The sequence below is a fragment of the Mus musculus genome, chromosome 2 (assembly GCF_000001635.26).
Source record: "Mus musculus strain C57BL/6J chromosome 2, GRCm38.p6 C57BL/6J".
Lineage (NCBI taxonomy): Eukaryota > Metazoa > Chordata > Mammalia > Rodentia > Muridae > Mus > Mus musculus.
This window is the reverse complement of record NC_000068.7, coordinates 128,924,716-128,949,077: the sequence shown is the minus strand read 5'-3', so window position 1 is coordinate 128,949,077 and position 24,362 is coordinate 128,924,716. Positions and strand designations below refer to the sequence as shown.

The 24,362-nt window shown below is 41.3% G+C and overlaps 1 protein-coding gene across 2 annotated transcripts; it reads left to right on the top strand.

The window, feature by feature from the left end:
• The first annotated feature begins 4,993 nt into the window (after positions 1-4,993).
• On the top strand, positions 4,994-22,810 carry Zc3h8 (zinc finger CCCH type containing 8). Of its 2 annotated transcripts, none has more exons than XM_006499947.2 (9): positions 4,994-5,230; positions 9,142-9,235; positions 13,532-13,754; positions 15,746-15,879; positions 17,678-17,800; positions 18,175-18,286; positions 19,122-19,231; positions 20,150-20,191; positions 22,267-22,810. In XM_006499947.2, exons 1-8 carry the CDS (start codon positions 5,154-5,156, stop codon positions 20,180-20,182), a joined length of 906 nt encoding a protein of 301 aa, XP_006500010.1. In that variant the 5' UTR covers positions 4,994-5,153; the 3' UTR covers positions 20,183-20,191; positions 22,267-22,810. The 2 variants fall into 2 exon arrangements, with proteins under 2 accessions (XP_006500010.1, NP_065619.2); NM_020594.2 differs by having other exon boundaries at positions 5,058-5,230; positions 13,532-13,766.
• Positions 22,811-24,362: the final 1,552 nt, after the last annotated feature.

Here is a 24,362-nt window from a genome sequence, read left to right as displayed (position 1 = left end):
GTGGTAGTGGTTTTTCTGTTTAATCTTAGAACACTGGATTGTTTAGCCCCCACCCTGCCTAAGAAATTGTCCTTCTTTCTAGATACCTTTTTACTAGACCTCATTGTGTGGCTGGGATAACTCAATATTGGGGCTCCACCAGTCACCAGCGTTCCCTTTTGAAACTGTATTTATGAAACACTGTCATGGCTTTTAATAGAAGCCTTCCTGCTTTGGGAATTGATTACTCTAGATTCAATGCCTTTGGATTAGGAATGGTTATCCTCCAACCCCTCTCCCTCCAGATTTGTCACAGGGAAATTTTCGCTTCTCACAGCTGACATATTGTATTTGATTAATGTATAATGTTGTAAATTGACATGCTTCACTGATTCTGGCAAAGTTTTAGACTTTTTGGAAAGATATTTGTCTTTTATTTTTGAAATTCCCAATCTTTCTCTTCTCAGCCTATGATTTTCTTGTTTGTTTGTTTTAGATTTATTTTGTTTGTTTTATGTAAGTACGCTGTTGCTCTCTTCAGACACACCAGAAGTGGGAATCGGATCCCATTACAGATGGTTGTGAGCCATCATGTGGTTGCTAGTAATTGAACTCTGGACTTTTAGAAGATCAGTCATTGCTCTTAACCTCTGAGCCATCTCTCCAGCCCCTCAGCTTGTGATTTTCGATGTCTGGAGCAAGTACTACTGCCATCTAGTGGTAGAAACAGCTTAATGTCTGTTAATTGTAATGCAGAACTGTCCTCCACAGCAAATAGTCCAATCCCAATGACAGTTGTGCTGAAGTTGAAAAGACCACTCTAAAATCTGTAGATGGGAGAAGGAAAATCAATTGTTTTCTGGGGCATCACAAGGGCCCATGAAAAGCGTCAACTCCTATTTATACCCCAGACTCCCACAACAGTGAGAAATGCGGCAAGATTTGTTGGCAATTGCAGGGAACCTCACGACAGAACCTGGCAAACCCTGGGACAAAGTCTTCAAGAGGTTGTCAACCCTCTCATCATGCCAGGCACTTCCTTTTCTCTCATTTTGTAAAATGTCATAAAACTTGACATTTGAACCACACAAGTCAGTGTCATTAGTCACACTCAGACTATTGTGTGCCAGTCACTAGTACTGGTTTCCAGACTTTTCCATCACCCAGACAGAAACTGTCCCACTCTTCAGCATCTGGTATGCCCATTTTACTATCTCTAAAGATCAGAAATTATAGACATCTGCCCTTTTGAGTATGTTTACTTCATTTATTGTACTGGTTAATTTGAGTATGTGTGTGATGGTTTGAGACAGGGTTTCATGTAGCTCAGGTTGATTGTTCTCTCTCTCTCTCTCTGATTTATTTTATGTGTACAGATGTTTTGATTGAATGTGTATTTGTGCACCACATTTACACCCAGTGCCCTCAGAAGTCAGAAGTCAGAAAGGGCATCGGATACCCCAGAATCCAGAGTACAGAAGCTTGTGAGCCACCATGTGGATGCTGGGAATCCAACCTAAGTCCTCTGGAAGAGCAGCCAGCTCTTTGGGATAAATCTACTACATATATATGTGCCCTTTTATAATTATTTGAGAATACTAATATCTTATGCATTTGCATGTCATCTTTTTTGCCCTGCCCAATCTGATTTCCGGTGTCTGCATATCTTTCACTCTATTATGAGCATTTATTTTTATTTTTTATTTTTACTTTTTTGAGAGGTCTCTCTACATAGCCCTGGAACTCACTAAGTGTAAACTCCTGAGACACACGAGTGGCCAGGCCCCTCTTCTAAGCACCTCCAACTACCAGGTTCCACCCACACAACACTTCAACTGCTCTAACTGCTGGACCCAACGCCCGCCTGCCCTGCAGACTAAAAAGCCCAAGCGCTGGACTGGAAACCCCACCAATCTTCACCCTGGAAATCTCCATCCTGGGAAGCTCCTGCTCCCTCAATCCATAGAAACCCAATCTTCTGCTTAGATCTCTGCTGCTTCTCACCCATGCAGAGGCAGCAGCCTTCCCTGGGGTTTTCCCTCTCAAAAAAAAAAAAATCTCTTGTCTAAGGTTTGTTGTGCAGTGTGACTTTGTGGTGTTCCTTGGTTCTGGACTGCCAGGATATCTTTCCCCTCAGAGCTGCAACACTTTGGGAAAGCTTTCCCCCTCAAAGATGTAATATCTTCATCTGAAAGCTGCTAGAAGACTGGCTTCCATGCAGCTAGGACTAGGGTATTAAAGTTCACGCCCACAGAGACACATTTACTTCAATGAGGCCACACCTCCTAAGAGTGCCACTCCCTAGCCCAAGCATATATAAACCATCACATTCCACTTCCCCCATAGGTTTGTTCAAATATATGAGTCTATGGGGGCCATATCCATACATAGTATAATGTAAAATACATTTAGTTCAACTTCCAAGTCCCCATAGTCTATAGCAGTCTCAACAATGTTAAAAGTCCAAAGTTCAAGGTCTCTTCTGAGATTCATTCAATCACTTAACTATAATCCCCAAAGTAAGACAGGAAACTAGCTGGGCAAACTCCAAACTCTGCATCTCCATGTCTGATGCCAAAGCGGTCTTCAGATCTCCAACTCCTTTTTCATCTTTGTTGACAGCAATAAACTTCTTCTCCTGGGCTGCTTCCACTCCCTGTTAGCAGCTTTCCTCAGCAGAAAACCCATGGCTCTGGCATCTCCAACATCTTGAAGTCTCCAAGGCAACTTCAATGTTACAGCTTCTTGTTCCAATGTCTGGGATCCACACACGATCTTTTGGGCTCCTCCAAAGTGTTGGCCTCACTTCTCTAGCTCTGCCCTCTGTAGCACTCTCCAGCTTGATCCACTCCACTGTTGTTGCTGTTCTTGGTGATCATCCCATGGTACTGGCATCTCTAATACATTGAGGTCTCCTGCTGCAATGAGGCTTCATCAAGAGCCTCTCATAGGCTCTTCATGGTGCCAAACCTCAACTCCTTTGCATGACCCCTTCAGTCCTGGGCCATCAACTGCAACGGAAGCTGCACTATCACCAATGGCCTTCCACGGCCTCACAGTGCCAAGACTCAACTGTTTTTTCATGACACCTTCATGCCTTCAAAACCAGTACTACCTTGGTGACTCTTACACATTACCAAGTACAGCTGCAGCATGAGGTACAACCTTGGCTATCTCTGGAACACAGCTTCTTTGTGCTCTCAGAAAACACTACCTGGAAGATTTCACCTCAGTGATGCTGGTCTCTTCTTAATCAGCACTAATTTTTTAGTTCCAGCTAACTAGCATCAATTGTCCCAGTAATCCCTTCTATTCTGGACTCTAAAGCCAGAGCCACATGGCTGAAACTGCAGAGTTATGCTGCTTGCAGGAGCTGAAACATGACCCTCTTGTTCTATGACATTATCACCAGCTTTCTGTTTTCCAACTCCTTCACTGCCTAAGCTTGGCTGTCCTGGATCTTGCTCTGTAGACTGATCTTGAACTCAGAGATCTGTATGGTTCTGTCTCCTTTAATGCTGGGATTGAAGATATGTATCACCATGCCTGGACTTAAAACTTTTCTTCACCTAGAACCTGCTCTGTTCAAGGCTGGACATAAAGTCAGAGATCTGCTTGTCTTTGCCTCCTGGAATTAAAGACCTGTACTTTGCTGTGTGGATCTTGGCCTAAGGTCAACACTTCCTTAATTCAATTTAACCTCCTTGAACATAAGATTCAGTTCCATTTCACTTCCTGGTGCCCCTTTAATGTCAACCACATATTTTGTATTTTTCCTTTCAAAGCCTGCTACACTTATTCAAAAAAAAAAAAAAACCTCTTCATGAGATTTAACCAGAGAACAAAGTCTATGTTGGGCTTTTTTGAGACTTCCTTTGTCAATGCAATTAATATATATATTTACCTTAGCCCCACATAGACTCTCAGACAAGGGCAAAAAGCAGCCACATTCTTCACCAAAATACCACAAAAACAGTCTCTATGCCACAAACTGAAAATTCTTCTCTGAAACCTCTTGGGCCTGGTCTGCACAGTTATTCTCAGCAAGTCTTCCATATTCCTACTAGGATGGTCCATTAAGCCCCATTTAAAACATTCCACCGCTTTCCAAATCCAAAGTCCTGAAATCAACATTCTTCCAAACAAAAGCATGGTCAGACCTATCCCTGGTACCAGCTTCCATTTTTTTTTTTCTTGGTTTTTCGAGACAGGGTTTCTCTGTATAGCTCTGGCTGTCCTGGAACTCACTTTGTAGACCAGGCTGGCCTGGAACTCAGAAATCCACCTGCCTCTGCCTCCCAAGTGCTGGGATTAAAGGCGTGCGCCACCACGCCCGGCTACCAGCTTCCATTTTATTTAGGGTTTTACTGCTGTGAACAGACATCATGACCAAGGCAACTCTTATAAGGACAACATTTCATTGGGGCCGGCTTACAGATTCAAAGGTTCAGTCCATTATCATGAAGGAATGAGCATGGCATCATCCAGGTAGGCATGGTGCAGCAGGAACTGAGAGTTTTGCATCTTCATCTGCAGGTCTCTAAGACTGCACCCCCCCACCCCCCCACCCCCAAATAGTCTTAATACTTAGTACTTTCTATTGAATTTGCCTGCTTTAAATATATTTATGTGTTTACTCAGAAGAGATCGTCTAGGTTCCTTTTTGTGCAATTAATTTTGCTTGGTCACCTGTCAATTTTAAAGGGGCTGGAAGAGATATATGGCTCAATAGTTAAAACATAAAGGTCTTGCGTTCTGTTCCCAACACTCATGTCAGGTGGGTTACAATAACTGGCCTCCGCGGGCATCTGCACTCATTCTCTCTGTCTCTCTCTCGTACATATAAAAATAGCACAGCTTTCTAAAGAAGAATCCTAAAGATTATTTTAATTTTTTAACGACATTGTAGTGCTGCACTAAGGAACGAATCGGACATAAGTACAGAGAGTTGCGCGTGCGCAGCTCAGGCACCGAAAGCCTCCCCACCAACGGTGAGAACTGCGCATGCGTGGTAGGGCTGGCCAGGTCGCGCGGAGTCGCGCCCAAGCAACATGAGCGCGAGCGCGTGCGCGTGCGCTGGGCGGAGCGTGTGGCCCTTGGCGCGACTGTAGCCTCCGCTTCGCTGGTTGTTCAGTACCTGCTCGGCGTGGAGAGGAACGGTCCCTGTCTGAGTTATGGATTTTGAAAATCTCTTTTCAAAGCCCCCCAATCCGGCCCTCGGCAAAAAACCGGCCGCCGACCCTGAGGAAAGGTGATCCCCACGTTCTGGTCCTTTGCAGGGCACCGCTTGGGCTCCGCCCCCTCGCTCCTGGAAACCGGCGAGCCCTGGCTGGCGCGTGGGCCGGGACCGGAGCGGGGAGGTCGGAAGGGGAAGTGGGGTGGAAGTCAGAGTAGGGACTGCGGGCGAGGGCAGTGGCCGGGCGGCGGGAGGAGGCCCCAGCCTCTGAATCTGCCCCCAGGGGCCGGCTGCTCCCCTTGCACGTGCGCTTAACGTGTTTGCTGTCAGTCACCTCCGAGGTGGCTTTGCCGGCACCTCGAGAGTTGAAGGATACATAGACTGCTCTGCCAGTGATCCTGAACCAGAACTCCCAGAATAAAGCAGCAAGCATCATTTCGGCTTAGTTTTTCTGTTAATTTGGAAAAGCGTGTTGTTAATCTCGTACTTAGTCAGAGTGCGGGATTTCTGTGCAGATACCCACTCACTTTTTAGGTTTTTTTGGTTTTTGGTTTTTTTTTTTGGTTTTTTTTTTTTGGTTTTAATTTTTCGAGACAGGGTTTCTCTGTGTAGTCCTGGCTGTCCTGGAACTCACTCAGAAACCCGACTGACCCTGCCTCCCAAGTATGGGATTAAAGACATGTGCCACCACTGCCCGGCCCACTTTTTAGTTTTTTGAGTTGATAATGCCCTCAAACTCCATCTCTCCTAAATCCTTGTCTTCTATGTTCTCTCTTTCCTCAGTGGAACCCTTGACACATCCTTCACGAGTTTTTTTCCACCCTCATTAAGATAACATTACAGTGTTGGGCTGGGCCTATTAATCTCAGCATTTGAAAGGCAGGCAGATCTTGGGAGACTGGGACCAGCCTGGTCTAAATAGCAGGTTCCAAGCCAACCTCAGCTACATAGGGGAAACACTGTTTCAAGGGGAAAGGATATATGTATATGTTCACTGCTCAGTCTCAAATACCTTAGTGGAAACTGTTAGCCTAATTGGGCTACCATAGCTTTGCTGTGTAATTAATGTGAAACTTTTTTTAAAAAAGATTTATTTGTTTTATGTATGTGAGTACACTATAGCTGTACAGATGGTTGAGAGCCTTCATGTGGTTGTTGGGAATTGAATTTTTTTTAAGGACCTCTGCTCGCTCTGGTCAACCCCTCTCAATCCAGTTGGCCCTGCTCCATCAGTCCCTGCTTGCTCCGGTCCAAAGATTTATTTATTATTATACATAAGTACACTGTAGCTGACTTTAGACGTACCAGAAGAGGGCGTCAGATCTCTTTACGGGTGGTTATGAGCCACTATGTGGTTGCTGGGATTTGAACTCAGGACCTTTGGAAGAGCAGTCAGCGCTCTTACCTGCTGAGCCATCTCGCCAACCCTAATGTGAAACTAAAAGTTTCACATCAACCTTAAGAAGAAAGTGATGGTCTCACATTACAGATGAGAAAATTGAGGCATAGAGGATTAAGGTGCTCAAGTTACTTCATTACATATGAGTTCATCACCCAGCTTCTAAAGCAGAATCATTCATGGAAATTAAGTCCTGTTGATACTGTGAAGAAATGGACACATTACTTGCAGGTGATAACATGTAAGAACAACAAGAGAAATGAATTATAATTTTTAACATGTATGAGAACTGAGTAAGGTTAAAAAAATAGTTAACACTTCAAACATGTATAAAACAATATACCCACTTACTAAAGTTTGGCTGAAATATGTAAGGGATACTTGGATTGGCCAAAAGATAGGTGAAAACGGGTCTGAAAGTAAGGTGTGTGTTTGTATGCCTGCTTTTCACTTTGCCTTTAGGTCTTTTTCAAGGTTTTAGATTTCTGTATTTTTCTCTTAGTTTGTCTTTTGATTTTGCCTGTAAACTTTTTTTCAGTGCACTAAAACATGTTTTGGTTTTTTTTTGTTGTTGTTGTTTAATTTATTTTATATGTATGAATGTTTTGTCTGCACCAGGTGTGTCCATTGTCCTTGGAGGCCAGAAGAGGAAAGTAATCTTACCTGTGGTTGTTAGTCACCAAATAGGTGATGGAAATCAAGCTAGGTCCTCTGGAAGAGCAGCCAGTGCCCTTAACTACTAAGCCATGTCTCCAGCTTGAAGCAGGGGTGACTTTGTTCCTGATAGGAATATTCATTTATTTAAAACAACCTCTACTGGCAGAAGACACGTCATTCAGGGCCATGGTGATAGAAAAGTAAATGAATAAAATACAGAGAAATGCAGGTGGTCATGAATTGTGTATTATTGAGGTGGACCACAGATACGAAGTTTAGATGATAATGAAAGCCATGGAGGAAATGAAAACGTGGGTGAGGAGTTAGGAGGTATTTGTGGAATAATAAGGATTGTGTGGTAAAGAAGATAGTTAAGGAAGAGTCTTACTGAAAGGTGGTTTTCATGGTGGGTATCCAGGTAAATCAGTTGAATGGGAAGTTGGCTGTTTGGTTGTTAAGGGCTTGGATTTGGAGACAAGGATATTGGAATTAGCTGTATAAGATGATATTAGAAGCTGGAGGATTGAAGGATATCACAGAGGATGAAAGCTTAGAAAAAGGAAAGGCGAGGACTGGCTCTGTTGAGAGTTGCAAAGTGAAGAGCCAGCCGAGGAGATTAAGAAGTAGCAACAGGGCATAGTGGTTGACTTTAATCTCAGTACTGAGGAGGCAGAGCTGGTACATCTCTGAGTTTGAGACCAATGTGGTCTGCATTTCAAGACCCTCTTTTTTTTTTTTTTTTTTTTTTTTGCCGCAATAGGAGAAATAAAAACCCAGGATGGCTCAATGTTGCTAGAGTTGGCTTGCTGGCTTATGAGTGGGTCAAGGGCTGAGGATCATGGTTCCTGATGGAAGCAGAGGGAGCAGTAGAATGACAGCCTGTGGTTTAAGGCACAATTCTCCCAACTGTTATTTCCTATCCCTTCATCTTGGGTTCATTTTGAGTTCTGCTACAACAGTGGTTCTCAGCCTTCCTAATGCTGGGACCCTTTAATGTAGTTCCTCATGGTGTGGTGACCCCCAACCACAAAATGATTTTTGTTGCTCCTTTATAACTGTAATTTTGCTGCTGTTATGAGTTATAATGTAAATTTCTGATATGTGACCCCTATGAAAGGGTTGTTCAACACCCCTCCTGCAAAGGGGTGTAGACTCACAGGTTGAGAACTGCTGTGCTAGAATATGCTCAGGAATTACCTCACATACTAGCTATGCTTGGTCAACCTCTCATGCCTGAGTTTTTCATCTTCTTGTTTGGGTGTTTGTCTCCTAACTCTGAAGGCATCCTGCATTGTATCTAACACACCTTCTCTTTTACACTCCTCTTCCATATCTTTTCTGTTTAGAAAACCCCAAGTCTAACTTAAGTGTTCCTTATATGTGTACCTGTATTAATTTTCTCCCAGAAGATAGGAAGCTCTCAGAAGGCAAGGGCACAGCTTGTCATTTTCCTTTTTGTACCTTTAGACATGAGGCCACAGCCTGACGTGTGGTGACTATTTGGTATGTATTGAGTGACTGGATTGAGGAATGACTGGTGATTTATGACACGCTACTTCTTATGCATTCAGATAATATAATACAAAGCTTCTGTTTTACAGGTTATTCACATACATATTAACATTTATTGGTCAACGTCATCGTTGTTATTTTGAGACAGCGTGTAGTCCTGGCTGGCTTAGAACTTGCTATGTTATACTATACTGCCCTGAAAGTCACAGAGATCACCGGCCTCTGCCTCCTGAGTGTTGGGATTACAGGACTGCATCATCATCATACCTGGCCTACGTTGCTGTTTTTATTAATGTTGTTGTTATTGTTATAGAGAATTTAGAATAGACTTCAAATTTCAGATTTAAGACAAACCCGAGTGATGAATTTTAATGCTATGCAATAAACCCTTTTGTGTTATTTGCTATTTTTGCTGCAGAATTGATGAAATAGATGGTACTGAAGTTGAAGAAACACAGACAGAGAAAGTCAAATGGAAAGTAAAACGGGACCGTGAACAAATTCCCAAGAAAGTAAGATTCAGCTGGCTGGGTGCACAGACAGCTCTGGGTGGATGTGAGAGCATGAGGGACCCTGTTTGTCTCACTGTATTCGCAGTCAGGGCCAGTTACTTAGGTCAGGAAACTCAGTCATCTTCCAGTAACTTTCTTGCCCTTACCATCAGATGGAGAATGTGCCAGTATTGTAACAAGATCAGTTTCCCTGTTCCTGAAATGGATTATAAACTCTTTCCAAAAAGCTTCTTTCCTGTCAACTTAGATGTAAAATTTAAGGTCTGATTCACTAATTCAACCTGCCTTAGTAATTACTGGTTGAAAACCCAGATTAGTGTGTTGGGGCTGCCGTACCAGGACACAACATGGCAGTAAGAGCAACACAAATGCAGTAACCTGTAGTTCTTGGGCTGGAGTCAAGTCTGAGAGCAAGGTGTTGGCAAGGTGGCTCTTTCTTGGATGTGTGAGGAAAGATCTGTTCCAGACCCCTCTGGTGCTCTTTGGTTTTCCATGACTAGGAAACATCCTGACCTCATCTGCCATGACCTGATTTCCAAACAGGCCATACTCCAAAATGCTAAGCATTAAGATGCATGCATAAGAACTTGGAATTGGGGGGAGACTCGAGTTCAGTCCATCACAAAGTCAGTATCTGCTCCTCTTTCTTTGTAAAATTTTTGGGGGATGCTGTAAATGTTGACATATTTCATAAGAATGTGTTCATATTGGCAATAAAGCTTAAAGTAAGGCACAGATTGGCTGTATAAAAAGATCCAGGAGAGATGATAGAGTTGGCACAGCTTCCTCTCTCGGGGAAGCCTCTGAGCTACCACATAAATACCGTCTTTGCATGTATAGCTGTCATGACAACCAAGGCTCACATCCAGCAACTGCCCTTTATTACCCCTCACGGGTAGTCCCACAGGCCTCACTCCTTCATGCCTACAGTTCATAATCTCTGTACTGTTCCCCAGCAGTTAGGCAGGTAGCATCTTAAATTAAGTCTTAAAAGTAATTTCCAAGAAGATTATATGAGAAGATGGACAACCAGGTTCTCCCCAAGCAGAGTTGCTTGAACCCAGGCACTTCAGTCACTAATGCAAATATATGTTGGGTTAGGACTAACTTCAGGTACTCAGGTAAGCACTGCAGCTCAAGACAAAGCAGAGCTGTTCCTTCCTCTGAGTTAGCCCCTGACATGAGCAGTTCTGACTCGGATACTGATCGCTTCCTTGTTGTTTATAGTCTTGCTGCTTGTGTGGTTATCCCTAAGGATACAGTTTAAAAATTTTAAATCTAGTGTGTGCTCCTTCATCTCTGTTGCAGCACACATCATTTGAACACAGGACATCCTATTGTAGGTAGGCCCTCGGGTCGCTTTCGTTAGCAGTGCTCTCACGTCTTCCACTTGTATCCTGCACATGCACTGTGTCTCGCCCTAGGAGAGGAGCAACTGGGTCCTCATGCGAGCAGTGCTGCCCTTGTGTTGACTCTTAATGTCTTAGGAAGGGCTCGTGCCAGTTTTTATTCCCGCCATGATGACAGAGACACTGTTGTTCCGCTTGAGGAGGATGCCATGACATCCCAGTTGTGTCCCATTTGCAGCTGTGTTTTCAGAATCTTACTGTTACTTAACTGTTCAAATTTTCCCATCTGCCTTACCTTCATTGAGGTTATTTATGGGGTTTTTATCGTTGGTGGTGATGGTGATTTGTTTGTTTGTTTTCTTAATTTATAGTTCTTTAGGAGTAGTTTTTGGTCATCATAGAATGTGTTATGTGTTGCAGACACCTGCTTACTTGAGCTTTCCATCAAGTGATATAAATGGCACGGTTTTAAAGTAGTTGGCTTTGAGAATATGTTCTCATATATTTAGTCCTTTGTATATTGAATCTATTGTCTTACATTACTTTCTAAAGCTTTATTTTACCTTCTCACATTGGAATTTATAATCTCTATGGTGTGCAGGCAACCCATCTTCCCATTCATTTGGTTATTATCATGCCTAATTGTTCCAGGACCATTAGTTTATCAGTAAGGGGCTGTCTTGTCCCTGTGGTTTTACATTGTCACTCTTGTTAAAATCAAGTGTTAATGTTTAGTCTTCTCAACTCTCTGTCTTGTCCTCTGAATTATTTTATCCTTCCTCAGCAAGACCTGGCACCTTTGTTTATTTCTTCTTTAAAGTATCTTGGTTATCTCTCTCTTTTTTTTTTTTTCAAGACAGGTTTCTCTGTGTAACCCTAAATATTCTGGAACTTTTCTCTGTAGACCAGGCTAGCCTCAAATTTAGGAACCTACCTGTCTCTGCCTCTCAAGTGCTGTGATTGAAGATGTGTACCACCACACTACCCAGCTTCTCTTGGCTATTCTTATATATAGGTCCATCTATATAAATTTAAAATTAATTTGTCAGGTAGTCCTGGTAGGCTTTTCATTGGAAATATATAAAATTTATAGATTATTTAGAGGGGAATTAGAATCTTTAGAATATTGTATAGTTTTTGTCTTAAATCTTTCTAAGCATTTTATGTGTGTGATTGTTGGCAGAAGCTCATGTGTGTGGAAGTGTGTGTCTATATCTGTCTGCATTACTGAAAGCACCAGAGGACAACTTTGGGTGTTGTTCCTCAGGCATTATTCACTTGTGGTGTGTGTGTGTGTGTGTGTGTGTGTGTGTGTGTGTGTGTGTGTGTTTATGTAAGTAATATATTTATTGAGACAGGGTCTCTCACCAGAACTCACCAAGTGAGCTAGTCTTGCTATCAGGTGAGCCCCATGGATTCTCTTATTTCTTATGTTCTGCTTTTTTCTTAAGGTAGGTCCTGTGGCTTAAACTCAGGCCCTGTGTTTGTAAAGCAAGCTCTTTGCTTACAGAACCCTCAAGTGTCCCATAGTTTTTCTTTGTGAAGTCTTACATCTTAGCATACCTCTTTGCCCACTAAATAAATTAGAGACTAAAACCATTGTCTGTTGCTAGGAGTAGGCTAACTTCTTTGTAAAGCATGTTAGCGAATCTTGGTGACTCTGTGGGTTATAGTCTTGTCACAGCTAAAAACAGCAGAAACAGCTTCTAAACAAATGGGCATGACGGTTTCCAGTGGAACTTAACTTTATAAGTTTATAAAGCCAGGTGGCTAAAGGAAAAAGGCTGCAGTGGCTCACTCCTACACTTGAGAGGTTGGGGTGGGAGGAGTGCTGGGGGTTTTAAGCCAGGGTGGGCTATATAGCAAGGGCCTGACTTGGTTAAATGAAAAAACAAAAGAACTTTATGTCTAAAATGCATTATATGTACCCATGTTGCTAAGTACAGACATCTTAATAACCAGAGCTGATACACATATTTTTTTAAGACAAGATTTTGTGTAATTCAGGCTGGCCTTGAGTTACGTAATTGAGCCTCTCGTTGAACTTTTGCTCTTCCTGCCTTCCCTCATGTTGGGATTACAGACAAGTAAATACGTTTGTGCAAATTCACAATCTTTCTCCAAATTATCATTAAAGGCAAATGTCATTGTAGTTTATTTGTTGTAAGTTTTGTTTTCTGTGTGTGTGTACACATTCATGTACATGTATGTGCATATATGTGGAGGCCAGAGGTTGGTGCTAGGTAGCTTCCTTGATTGTTCTCTACTTTGAAACAGATTTTCTTTCTCTCTCTCTCTCTCTCTCTCTCTCTCTCTCTCTCTCCCTCCCTCCCTCCCTCCCTCCCTCCCTCCCTCCCTCCCTCCCTTGAGCTTACTGGTGCACTTGATGCACTGTCCAGTGAACTCCTGGATCTGTCTGTCTCCATTCACCTACTTCTGTCTCCTAGGGACAGCTATGAGGTCACCATACCCAGCTTTTACATGGGTGCTAGGGGTCTGAACTTGTGTTCTCATGCCTGCGTAAGAGAGACACTTGATGACTGAGCCATCTTCCTTGGCTTCCTTGTGGTTGGCTGGTTGGTTTTTGTGTATGTGTTTTAAAATTTATACTATTTTTTTTATTGTGTGTATGTGTGTACACTTGAGTGCTGGTTTGCCTTTCAAGGCCAGAAGCATCAGATTCTTTCGAGCTATACCTGCAGGTGTGAGCTGTTGGACGTGGTACTGGGAACCAACTTGGGTCCTCTGGAAGAGTAGTACTATGTGCTCCTAACACTGAGTCATTTCTCCAGCCCATTTTCAATTTTGCAAAAACATAAGGTGTTTAAAAAAGAGTGTAGAGAATGCTATATGAAACCCATGCATGCAAATGCAATAATGGTCAATTAATGACCATTATTCCTTATATATCTTAAGTTTTGAAATTTCAATTTTCATCTTTACTTAGTTTAAGCACCTTGGAAACGCTGCAACATCACCAAAGAGTTTGCTACGTAAAAAATCAAGAAGTAAGGACTATGACCCATATAGTGATGGTGAGACATGCAGCCAGGGGTCAGAAGATAACTTTGACAAAGAGCTTCAACAGTACATACAAGCCAAAGAAATGGCAAACGCAGCTCAACCCTCATTACTTCCTGAAGAGTCTGTGAAGAAAGCAGGAGCAGAAGGTACCCAGCAGAGTAAGCGCTAAACTGTTTACCACTTAAAGTTCATTTGTAGAAGTTGGGGTGGTTGTCTGTATTTGGATGAGTGTTTTATCACCTGCTCTTTCTCTTATGATGAAAAGGTGACTTTTGTTGTTCTTTATTTATGTCAGATACGAGATTGCTTGATGTGAGACATAATCCAAGACTTGGTTGCTTGACATATAAATGCGTATTTTGTAGGAGACACTAGGCAGCTGCTACTGAGTTATCAAAGGCTGTGTCTCTATCAGAAGAAATTTGAATCCTCAGCTTCTGCATGTATGAAAGATGAGGCTGTGCCTGTTCGTATGACTCTCATTTAAAGAATTGACTGACTGGATAATCGTGCTTGTCTGTGTCCATATATTTTTAATTGCTGGGGATTGATCACCCAGTCCTCATATGTATTAAGGAAATATGCCACCACAGAACCATATCCCTAGCATGGAAATGTATTTCTTTTTCATTTTTTTTAATTTTTATTTTTTAAATTGAAATTATTATTTTATTTTATTTTTTTATTTTTTTGGTTTTTTTGAGACAGGGTTTCTCTTTATAGCCCTGACTGTCCTGGAACTCACTCTGTAGACCAGGCTGACCTCAAACTCAGAAATCCACCTGCCTCTGCCTCCTGAGTGCTGGGATTAAAGGCGTGTGCCATCACCGCCCGGCTAGAAATTATTATTTTAAATTGCTAAAATGGGATTTGGCCATAGACATTCATTTCTTTCATTTCTTTCACTCTCTCTTTTTTTTTTTCTTTTCTTTTTTTTTTTTTTTTTCTTTTTTGAGACAGGGTTTCTCTGTGTAGCCCTGCCTGTCGTGGAACTCACTTTGTAGACCAGGCTGGCCTTGAATTCAGAGATCCTCCTGACTCTGCCTCTCAAGTTCTGTGTGCCACAAGCACCCAATTTAAATGAAATGCTTAATGTTTTTCATTTACTGTGTTTCCTCCAAGTGTTTCTTCTATTCAAAGTACATCTCTAGGTAAACTTAGTGTATATGGAACATTTTCTTTTTTTTTTTTCTTTCTTTTTTCTTTGTTGCAGGTCTTGTGATATGTTGAGACGGGGTCTCATCTAGCCCAGGTAGTCTAAATCTTGCTGTGTACCTAAAGTTCGCTGTGAACTCCTGATCCTCCAACCTCAGTGTCCTCAGTGCTGGGCTTACAGTTGTCCTAGTTTGCTCTCTATTGCTGTGATAAACCACCATGCAGCCCTTGAGGAGGAACGGGATGGAGTCATGTTACATATTTCTGAGTGATAAACAGTCCATCACTGAAAGAAGCCACGCATGGCAAGAAGTGAAGTAGAGACCATAGAGGAGCAAGCCAGTAAGCAGCGCTTTCTCAGCCTGCTTTCTTAAACCATCCAGGTCCACCTGTCCAGAGTGGTATCACCCACAGTGAGCTGGACCCTCCACATCAGTCATTAACCAACAACATGCCCTACAAACTTGTCTGCAGGCAGTTTGATGGAGTTATACTGACTTCCCAGATAATTAAAGTTTGTGTCAAGTTGACAAAAAAAAACCAGCCAGCAGCAAGTATTTACCACCATCCTCAGATTTATGACATATCTTCAAGAGAAAAAAAAAATCTAATATGTGAGGTCCTAAACCTCTGTAGTTTTTTTTTTTTGTAAAACTGTAGTCATTCTAATTATCTCAGTCAGTTGCTTATATCTTCAAAATATTCTGGTCTGTGGCTGGCAAGATTGCTTAATTGTTTTGATTTTGTCTCTCATTAAACTCTTCTTTTCAAAAACAATGTATTTGAAATTGGGATGTTAGAATTCTCTTTTTTTCTTTGCCTCATATAGCAAAGCTCCTAGACAGTCAGGGCGCTGCTGTCACACCAGTTTTCCTTTGCTGAGCTCCAGAGTTCCCCTGCGTTATTATAAGGCATATTTCTGAAGGTTAAGCTGATGTCGTACCTTTATGCTGTTTTAAAAAATGAACTTGCTTGTTTTTAGCTGCTAAACAAAAAAATAAAAAATCTAAAGCTGGTCACAAGAAAGTTAAACAGAAGAAAATGAAGCGAAAGTGGCCTGGCACTGGAGACAAAGGGTCAAGGGCCTTGCTGAAGAACAGTGGCTCCCGGGAACAGGTACAGGAATTGACTTTAGGAGGATGTCCTCAGGGTGCTTTTCTTTCACTCCAGCTTCTGGAAGTGCTCAGTGATGTGGGGAGGCAGGAGCATCCCACATACAGGGTTCTGTGGAGACTTGTACCTGTGAAGACTTGACCAGAAGTTGACTCTGGCCGTCCTTCTACCTCTGCCTCCTCCCTCTTAGCACTGGCTGCCAGCACCCACTTTCAGCCTCTGTGATTTCCCTGTTGGCCTAAAACATGAGTGCATCAGCCCTTTGGTCTCTGAGTGTTAGACCATCACTATCTATAGAAAACTGGGAGGCAAAAGGAAACAGCTTTAGAGACAGTTGAAAGGCCATAGAGTCCTGCACAGTTTATATACTTCAGTCCTTCAACCTCTGGACTGATTACTTCTGGAAGTTAAAACAGCTATTTCTGAGCTTTGACCTTACTAAGTCTCACAGTCCTGTTCCTGGTACTTGGATTTTGCTTTGTAACTATCCTTCCTTAATATGCATATGTACTTCAGCATAGGACAGCAAATGACTTCTCTAGACTCTGATTTTCTGAAGACTTTTAAACTGAATGGCAAGCTTCTTATTCAGCTTAGACACAGGGTCAGTAGTTTGGGGAGGTTAAAATATTAGAAATATCAAGTGTTAGCTGAGCATGGCTGTGAGTGCCTTGTAGTCCCAGCTGCTTAGGAGTGGAAGTAGGAGTTCAAGACTATCCTGGGTAACAGTGAGATCTCATAGCAAAAGGGGTGGGGGATGGGAGATACCAAATATTAAAGATTGAAATAAACTTATATAATATAAAAGCAGTCCTTTTTCTCATATTTTACAAGTAGGGAATCTGAACTCAGAGTTTAGATGGCTGACTGTCCCACACAAGAGCCAAGCCAGGGCTGGACTTGGTTTCCTAACCTCTCTTCTATGACTTGAGTGACTCAAATGATTCTTCACGCAGAACTGACAGCCCTTCTATATGAAAAGCAAGTTCTAAACCTGTGTTAGATTTTCATGGCAGAATCATTTAAAACCAAAGATTTGAACTGAGATACGTGTATGATTTTTATGGTCTTAATAAATTAATAACGATATTCTTGCAAAGCAGGTGATTAGGACACGCACTAGCTCCTTAATTGCATGTACCATGTTGCTAAAACCATATTTACTACTTAGGCATGCAGAAGTTCTAAGCTGTCACAAGTTAACACATTAAAAATAGTTTTTATTTCTAAAGTGCTAAAATAGATTTTATCATTCTTACTTCTTTTTTAAATATTAAACTGTGAACATATTATCACTGGAGCTAGAGATTTCCCACTGCTTCTTGTTAGTTGTTATTCCAGCCTCGTTTCCATAATTCTGAAGCTCTTTCTAGTTTAAATTTCTTTTTATCACAAGAAATATATTTTCATTTTTTTTAGTTTTCTTGAATTCGTTTTTACAGAATGTGGTTTTGTAGAAGTACAATAAGATAATCAAGTTTTATCAGTACTAGTGTTCAGTGGCTGAATGCTATTGAAAGTGATGAGCATTCATTTTATAAACTGATATACCAAAGTTCAGCTCTTGAAGGCCCTTTTAGAAGAGGCGCTTTTTTGAGCCAGAGACTTGTTGTATGTATAGCCCAGGCTGGCCTTGAACTTGAACCCTGCTTCAGCCTTGGTATGCTGAGACGGTGCATTGGTCACCATGTGCAGCTATCAGAGAGACATTCTAATGTAGTAAAAGTAGTTTAAAACAGTTTTGTAGAACAAAGTGAGATTCTTAATTTTCTTTTTCTCTTTTTTTTTTTTTTTATTATAGACTGATGAACCTGAAGAGAAGCAGCCACGTGTGAGGATGAGTCAAGGCTTTATCAACCAGCACACGGTGGAACGCAAAGGGAAGCAAGTTTGCAAATATTTCCTTGAAAGGAAATGTATTAAGGTATGAAAGTGTGTAAGGAAACAGACACACTACACTACAGCGTCGTCACGGCAGGAGTGTTCTAGAACTGTTGTCTTTGTGTGACAGTCTTAAAACATACCTGGGAGTTCTAAAACCTCTTTGCTCTTGGAAAAAGTTTAGTTTGAAAATTAGTGAAGTGCTTTATGTTTTTAAAGGTTATTTATTAAGGATGCTTTACATTGAAAATGTTTTAGGAAGTTTTAGAAGTGCAGCAGGCTGAGTCATGTGCTCAGATGCTAGCTACTCTAGATTCTTACTGCACTTGCTTGTCCATTTGAAGTTCAGGAGGAGTTAAGTTTGTTAAGGTGCAAAGGTCTAGTTGTGAGACATAACTTGTCCTTATGTTTACACAGGGAGACCAGTGTAAGTTTGATCATGATGCAGAGATAGAGAAGAAAAAGGAAATGTGTAAGTATTATGTACAAGGATATTGTACCAAAGGAGAGAACTGCCTGTATTTACATAATATCCTTTATCACAAGATTCCCTGCACTCTTCATAGAACAGGAAAGATACAGACTCTGATGAACTACAATTGCTGCTGTAACAAAGGTGTTCTGTTTAAGCCCAACTCACTGTCAGAGTGATTATATTGCATATGCTTTTGAATGGACCTTAAAGAAAAATCTCTTAACGTACAGGTCTGTTCTGCTGTTGAGGGGTGGTGGAAGGTTTAAGAGACCTAGTCAGACCCAGGAGAATAATGTCATTTCTGCTGTGATAGTGTTTAATTGAGTCCGTATTCATATAGAAAAGTAGAGATATTTTATGGAGGTTCCTTTAACCTGCTGGCAGCCTTAGTTCTAATGGCCAAACTTGTTATGAAGTCATGAAATACAAGCATTTACAGTAATGACACCATCAGTCACACAGAAGTTGTTTCTTTTTGTCACACACTATAGAAGTCTTAGATTTAACTTGACATTTCCTAAATAATAATGTTGTATGAATTGGTTCTACTTTAACAAACCTAATACATAAAGGATCCAAATTTGTAAAACTTGCTGCTGTCGTTGAGTTTACTTCACCTCATTCTCAAAAACATTTTACAATAACCACATCTCAAAGTAACTAAAATACATTTCTTTCATCTGTAAGTGAAACTTACCTGGGGTCCATTGAGACTTTATGTGACAGAGAAAAGATTGTCTTTCTGAAATGAGACTTTTTATTGTCTCATATTTTAAATAGAAAATTAAGTGAATATACTGGTAGGAAAGATTTCAAGGAAATAGTTATTAAATTAATAATGAATCATTTCAATTGGATAAAATTATTATTTTCTTTAACACTGTGCTACGTGAATACCCTTGCAAGTTTTATCACACAGGAACCAAATGTTATCAGGGCGATCACTGTAATTTTTCTCACGCCCCGCTGACTGCGGAAACACAAGAACTATTGGCTAAAGTAAGTACAGTGGGAATCTTGCTTTTCTTTTTAAAAAGAGTATATTTGGATGGCGGTGACATTTGAAAAGACACTTTTCTTTAGCAGAGAGCCTTGGAGGCTACTGTACGATAATTCGAGTTTTCTTAGGTTTAGAAGTTACCTGATTCTTTTATTGTCACTGAAAGAAAGAGTAATATTCATTGACAGTATGACTTAGGATGGTCTTAGACCCTTCAGTATAGTCAGCAGTTTAAATTTTTATTCACTCATTGTGTGTGTGTGCAGGCTGTGGCAGTCAGAAGAGACACTGTCAGTTGCTTCTCTCCTCATGCGGGCCCTGGGATCAAGCTCAGGTTGTTAGGCCGGGCAGCAACTGCTTTACTCCCTGAGCCGGCTCTTCACTCTAGTTAGCAACTTTTCATGCCTATTTTAATCAAGAAAAGGAAATAGAGAGTACACGAGTGCAGAAGGGAAGTCAAGAGTCATGACTGACACACATTTTAGTTATGTTGAAGACTGGCTAGATATCTTCTTCAGAAGTTCTTAGTCTATGAGAAAGGTTATGTGAAGGTCTAGTTATTGACAGTCGATTTCCTTAGATTAGTTGGGAGTAGTCTCTCCAAATTTAGATTTAAGTAAATGTGAAAATAAGCTACCTGTGACCAAAGCTGCTTGAGCATCAACAAATATGAGAAAGTCAGAGGTGTGTCTGCAGGTGCCTCACCTCTAAAGAGGGAGGGTCCATGGAACCACAAATCATACCAGATTCTTATTTATGAAAAATTTGGTTTTTATTTCTTTTTGTAATACCAAATACTGTTAGGTTGGATGTTATTAGGACCATTTGAGAAGTATAAGCTAGGACAGTGTACCCAGTAGATATTAGTGAATGAAAAATCACATAGGGTTTTATATTGTTTCCTTTTTCTGTATTAGGTTTTGGATACTGACAAGAAGTCATGTAAATAGACTAAAAAGGTAAAAGTGATGCTACTAATTTTTTTTATTCTTTGAACCATCTCTTGAAATTTGGATAAAAGCCTTAATGGAACTTTTTCTGTCTTCAAGTTAAAGTATTTTTTTCCCTTCTTTCCTCAATAAAAATAATGTGCATATGTTGCTCCTCTATCTGGGCTTGCCTGCCATATGGTTTTCTTTTTTTGTGGGTTTTTTTTTTCCGGCGTGGGGGGGCTGACACGGGTGTGTGTGTGTGTGTGTGTGTGTGTGTGTGTGTGTGTGTGTGTTTAATTCTCTTTCTTTAGTTCTGTCTGTTTGACTTGAGATAGGATCTCTCTTTGTAGTGCTGGCATGTAGTGCATGGAACTTGGTGGCATTGAATGCACAGAGATCTACCTGTTTCTGCCTTTTGAGTGCAAGGATTAAAGATGTGCAGTATCACATCTACCCTTATGTAGCACTTTATTCTGTGACTGTGTTATAATTAAGTGTCAGTAATAGGGATTTAGATAAGTTTCACCTTTTTGAATGTACATTGCTACTGTAATTCTTTATAAATGTTTCTTCCTATAAATTTGCAGCAGTTACTCAGGGTCTGTACCAGGGAGTAAAAGTGTTTTGTAACACTTTATATTCCTGTAAGCTATAGAATTTCTGTTCTAACCTTGTTAATACTTTGGTGTCTTGTGGCTTATTTGAAGGAAATTCAGTATCTTGGGCCTACAGGCCCTTCAGTTTCCTTGTTAGTGTAATACCTGGTTGTCTGTTTGCATTGCTTTTATATATTCCTCATATTCCTTTGTGTCTTCCCAGTTTGTAGGCTCCCACCAACCCCTGCCATGCATTAATCTTCTCCAGCGTTGCTTTGAGTACTTAGGGTCTATTAGATTCTATATATGAATTTTTAGGAAACTGATTTCATTGAACATGTTGATTACTTTGGGTAGTAGTAACAGCTTAACAATATTGTCTTCATATCTGTGAGGTTTGTGTTATAATGTTATAAGTGTTTTCCTTAAATCTGTGTCTGTACCACAGTCACGCCTGATGCCCGCAGAGGGCAAAGGAGGATGTTGCATCCTCTAGAACTGGAGTTACGTGTGGTTGTGAGCTGCAGTGTTGGTGGTAGGAAGCAAGCCTGGGTCCTCAGTCAAGAACAAGGATTTTTCATTGCTGAGCCAACTCACTAGCCTCCATACCTGTGAACTTTTCATGAGAAGTGATTTTAGGTCCGAATCTTGCTTTTCCACTGTGATGGTGTATCCAGGACTTGCTATGGTTTCTGTTGCTTATGTTCTTATGCTTGCCTCCCACCATCTGGTCATCTCTAGTGCTACCTGCCCTCACTATGTCTGACTGGAGCCTGTTCTTCCTGTGATCCTAGTTGTGTCAGAACTCCTCAGAGTTCAGCTCTCTATGTGATCCCGTGATCCTGAGATCCTGAGTGTGTCAGAACTCCTGGGAGTCAAGCTGCCTCTGGGACCCTGAGATCCTTGTGTGAGCAAGATCCTGGGATCCTCTGATCCTCTGATCCTGGGCGTGTTAGAGTGCCTGGGAGTGGAGCTTCCTCTGGGTGTTGTGGGATTGGATGCAGGGTTCATGCCCAAGGCCTGCCTCTGTGAACTTTTCGATGTACTCATAAAGGAGTTGTTATATTTCCATCCAACTCTATTGTTATTAATATAGTCTTTTTTATTTTTATTGTTTTTACTTTTTTGGTTGAGATGGGGTCTTTCTATGTAGTCCTAGCTCTCCTGGCACTTGCTGTGTAGACTAGGCTGGCCTAGAACTCACACAAAACCCCTTGCTTCCCTCCCCCCCCCTCCCCCCACAAGTGCAGGGATTAAAGGATCAATATAGTTTTGGGGTTTGTTTGTTCTTTACATCATTTTAGCTTTGTGTTTTCTGGATTTGTGTTTAGTGCTTTCTAGCATTAGATTTTGTGTTTCAATTCAAGGTGTTCCTTCCATTTTCCCCAAGAGGAATATTTAACTCATTTTGGATTTTGTTTTTGTTTGCTGCATGGATGTGTCTGAGGGGTGGTGGTGATTAAGTTGGTAATTTTCACAAGCTGATGTGTTTCTTTTCTTCTGCAGCATGTAGAGGACAAAGCTATTCCCGCTCGGGACTTTTGAAGGCTGGTGGTTTGGAATAGTTCATAAGGTTCCTCAGTTAAGGCGCCTTCCTGTGTCGTCGTGATCGTGTGCAGCTCCCGTTCGACACGCAGAGTGGTGGATCAAGTGCTCAATCGAAGGCTGGTTCTGCACTGGGCCAGGAGAGGAGCACATGTGTGCTGGCTAGAGCTCAGTGCTGTGCTGGGCTAGGTTGCAGAAGTCTCCTCCAGTCGAGAGCTATGATGGAGCAAGCACAAAATAGGCCAAGAGCAGTTGAGGATGGGAGGACCATCAGGAAGGGTGATGACAGAGCTGCTAGGGGGTTATTTATTGGGGTAACAAATAAGTCACACCTCTACGTGTCAGTAAATACTTTGCACAATGTTTTTAACAGTAATTCAGAGTTCCACTTTATGGTTTAGCACAGAATGTGGTTCTATGGTCTCTTGAAAAAAACATATTTCCTGTTGGATATTTATTTCTAATTATTACTGTTATAAATAAAGTGAGATGATATTTCTTGCTATGGTGTTTTCATACTTGATTCTCTTAACCCTTGTGTTGATAAAATATAAGAGTATTTACCTTGGACCAGTGAGAGATGTGTTCAGTGGGTAAAAGTGATTGTTGTGCAAGTTTGACAACCAGTGTGATCCCCAGGGGCCATGGCAGGAGGAGGGAACTAGCTTCAGAAAGTTGTCCTCTGACCTCCACGCGCATGTCATCGCACATGTATGCCTGTGCTCACATGTATGGTGTTTGTGTGCAACACATACACAAATAATTGTATGTGAGCACTCTATCTACATGTATAACTAACTGCAAGCCAGAAGAGGGCATCAGATCCCAGTATAAATGGTTGTAAGACACAATGTGGTTGCTGGGAATTGAACTCAAGAGCAACAATATTAAAATATTGTTTAAAGAATGTCTTTCTCATTGGCTCAAGCAATGATCAAATTATATACTTGTATAAAATATAAATGTGGAGGCTGGAGAGATGACTCAGGGCTTAGGAGCATTATCTCCCTTCCAGAGGTCTAGAGTTCAGTTCCCACAACCATCGTTAATGGGATCTGATGCCTCTTCTGTTGTGTCTGAAGACAGCTACAGTGTACTCATATATGTGTGTGTGTGTGTGTGTGTGTGTGTGTGTGTGTGTGTGTGTGTGTATGTATATACACACACATAGATACACACATACATATATGTACACATATATATATGTGTGTATGTATATATATATATATATATGGGGCTAGAAAAATGGCTCAATGGTTAAGAGCACTGTCTGTTCTTCCAGTGGTCTCGAGTTCAATTCCCAGCAACCACATTGTGGCTCACAACCATTTATACTGGGATCTGATGCCCTCTTCTGGCTTGCAGTTAGTTATACATGTAAATAGAGCGCTCACATACATGAATAAATCTTAAAAATAAAAACACAAATGTGTGTTTCAGGATGTCTTGAGCACAACATACAACAATACTTTCCAAATATAGACAAGATTCTAAATATACCATGACACTTGTATTTTTTTTTAAGGGAAAATAATAGCACCCTTCTGATATACAGAGTTCATCATTCTAGAGACTACTTAGCAGAATCTTGCTGGAAATACGAGCCAAGATGATTTTGTAATTGGAGCCTACCAAGTCAAAGGTAAAGTGCTCATGCTCTGACTCTCAGGTGACAAGAAAGGATCCCGGACTAGATCCCTGGGAGCGCAGGAGGCTCTCTGAGGGTTAACCTCTGCTCAGTGGCCTGTAGCTGCTTGCTGGGTTGACTGCTCTCCTCCCCAGCTGTGGCTAAAGAACATGACCAGTCATGCCCTGGAAGCTACTCAAGAAAATTCCAGAGGAAACCTGGCACTTTCAGGGGAGCTGTTAGAGAACCCTTAGGTAGAAAATTGTGCAAAGGAGTGTTGCTACTACTACATACATTTTATCTTCTCTGAAGATCATTTTCAATTTAAGGAGCGAAAGTAATGACCCACCCAGTGGTTTATTTAAGACCAAGAAGAGTGTATAGGAGCTCTGAAGTCAAATAGAAGTTTGTCACCATGTCACTTTTCAGT

Coding starts and splice junctions, on each gene's coding strand:
- Zc3h8 (NM_020594.2), top strand. CDS start 5,154: ATGGATTTTGAAAATCTCTTTTCAAAGCCCCCCAATCCGGCCCTCGGC. Junction 15,880..17,677: donor ACAGTGGCTCCCGGGAACAG/GTACAGGAATTG, acceptor TTTTTATTATAG/ACTGATGAACCTGAAGAGAA. Junction 19,232..20,149: donor CACAAGAACTATTGGCTAAA/GTAAGTACAGTG, acceptor TTTCTGTATTAG/GTTTTGGATACTGACAAGAA.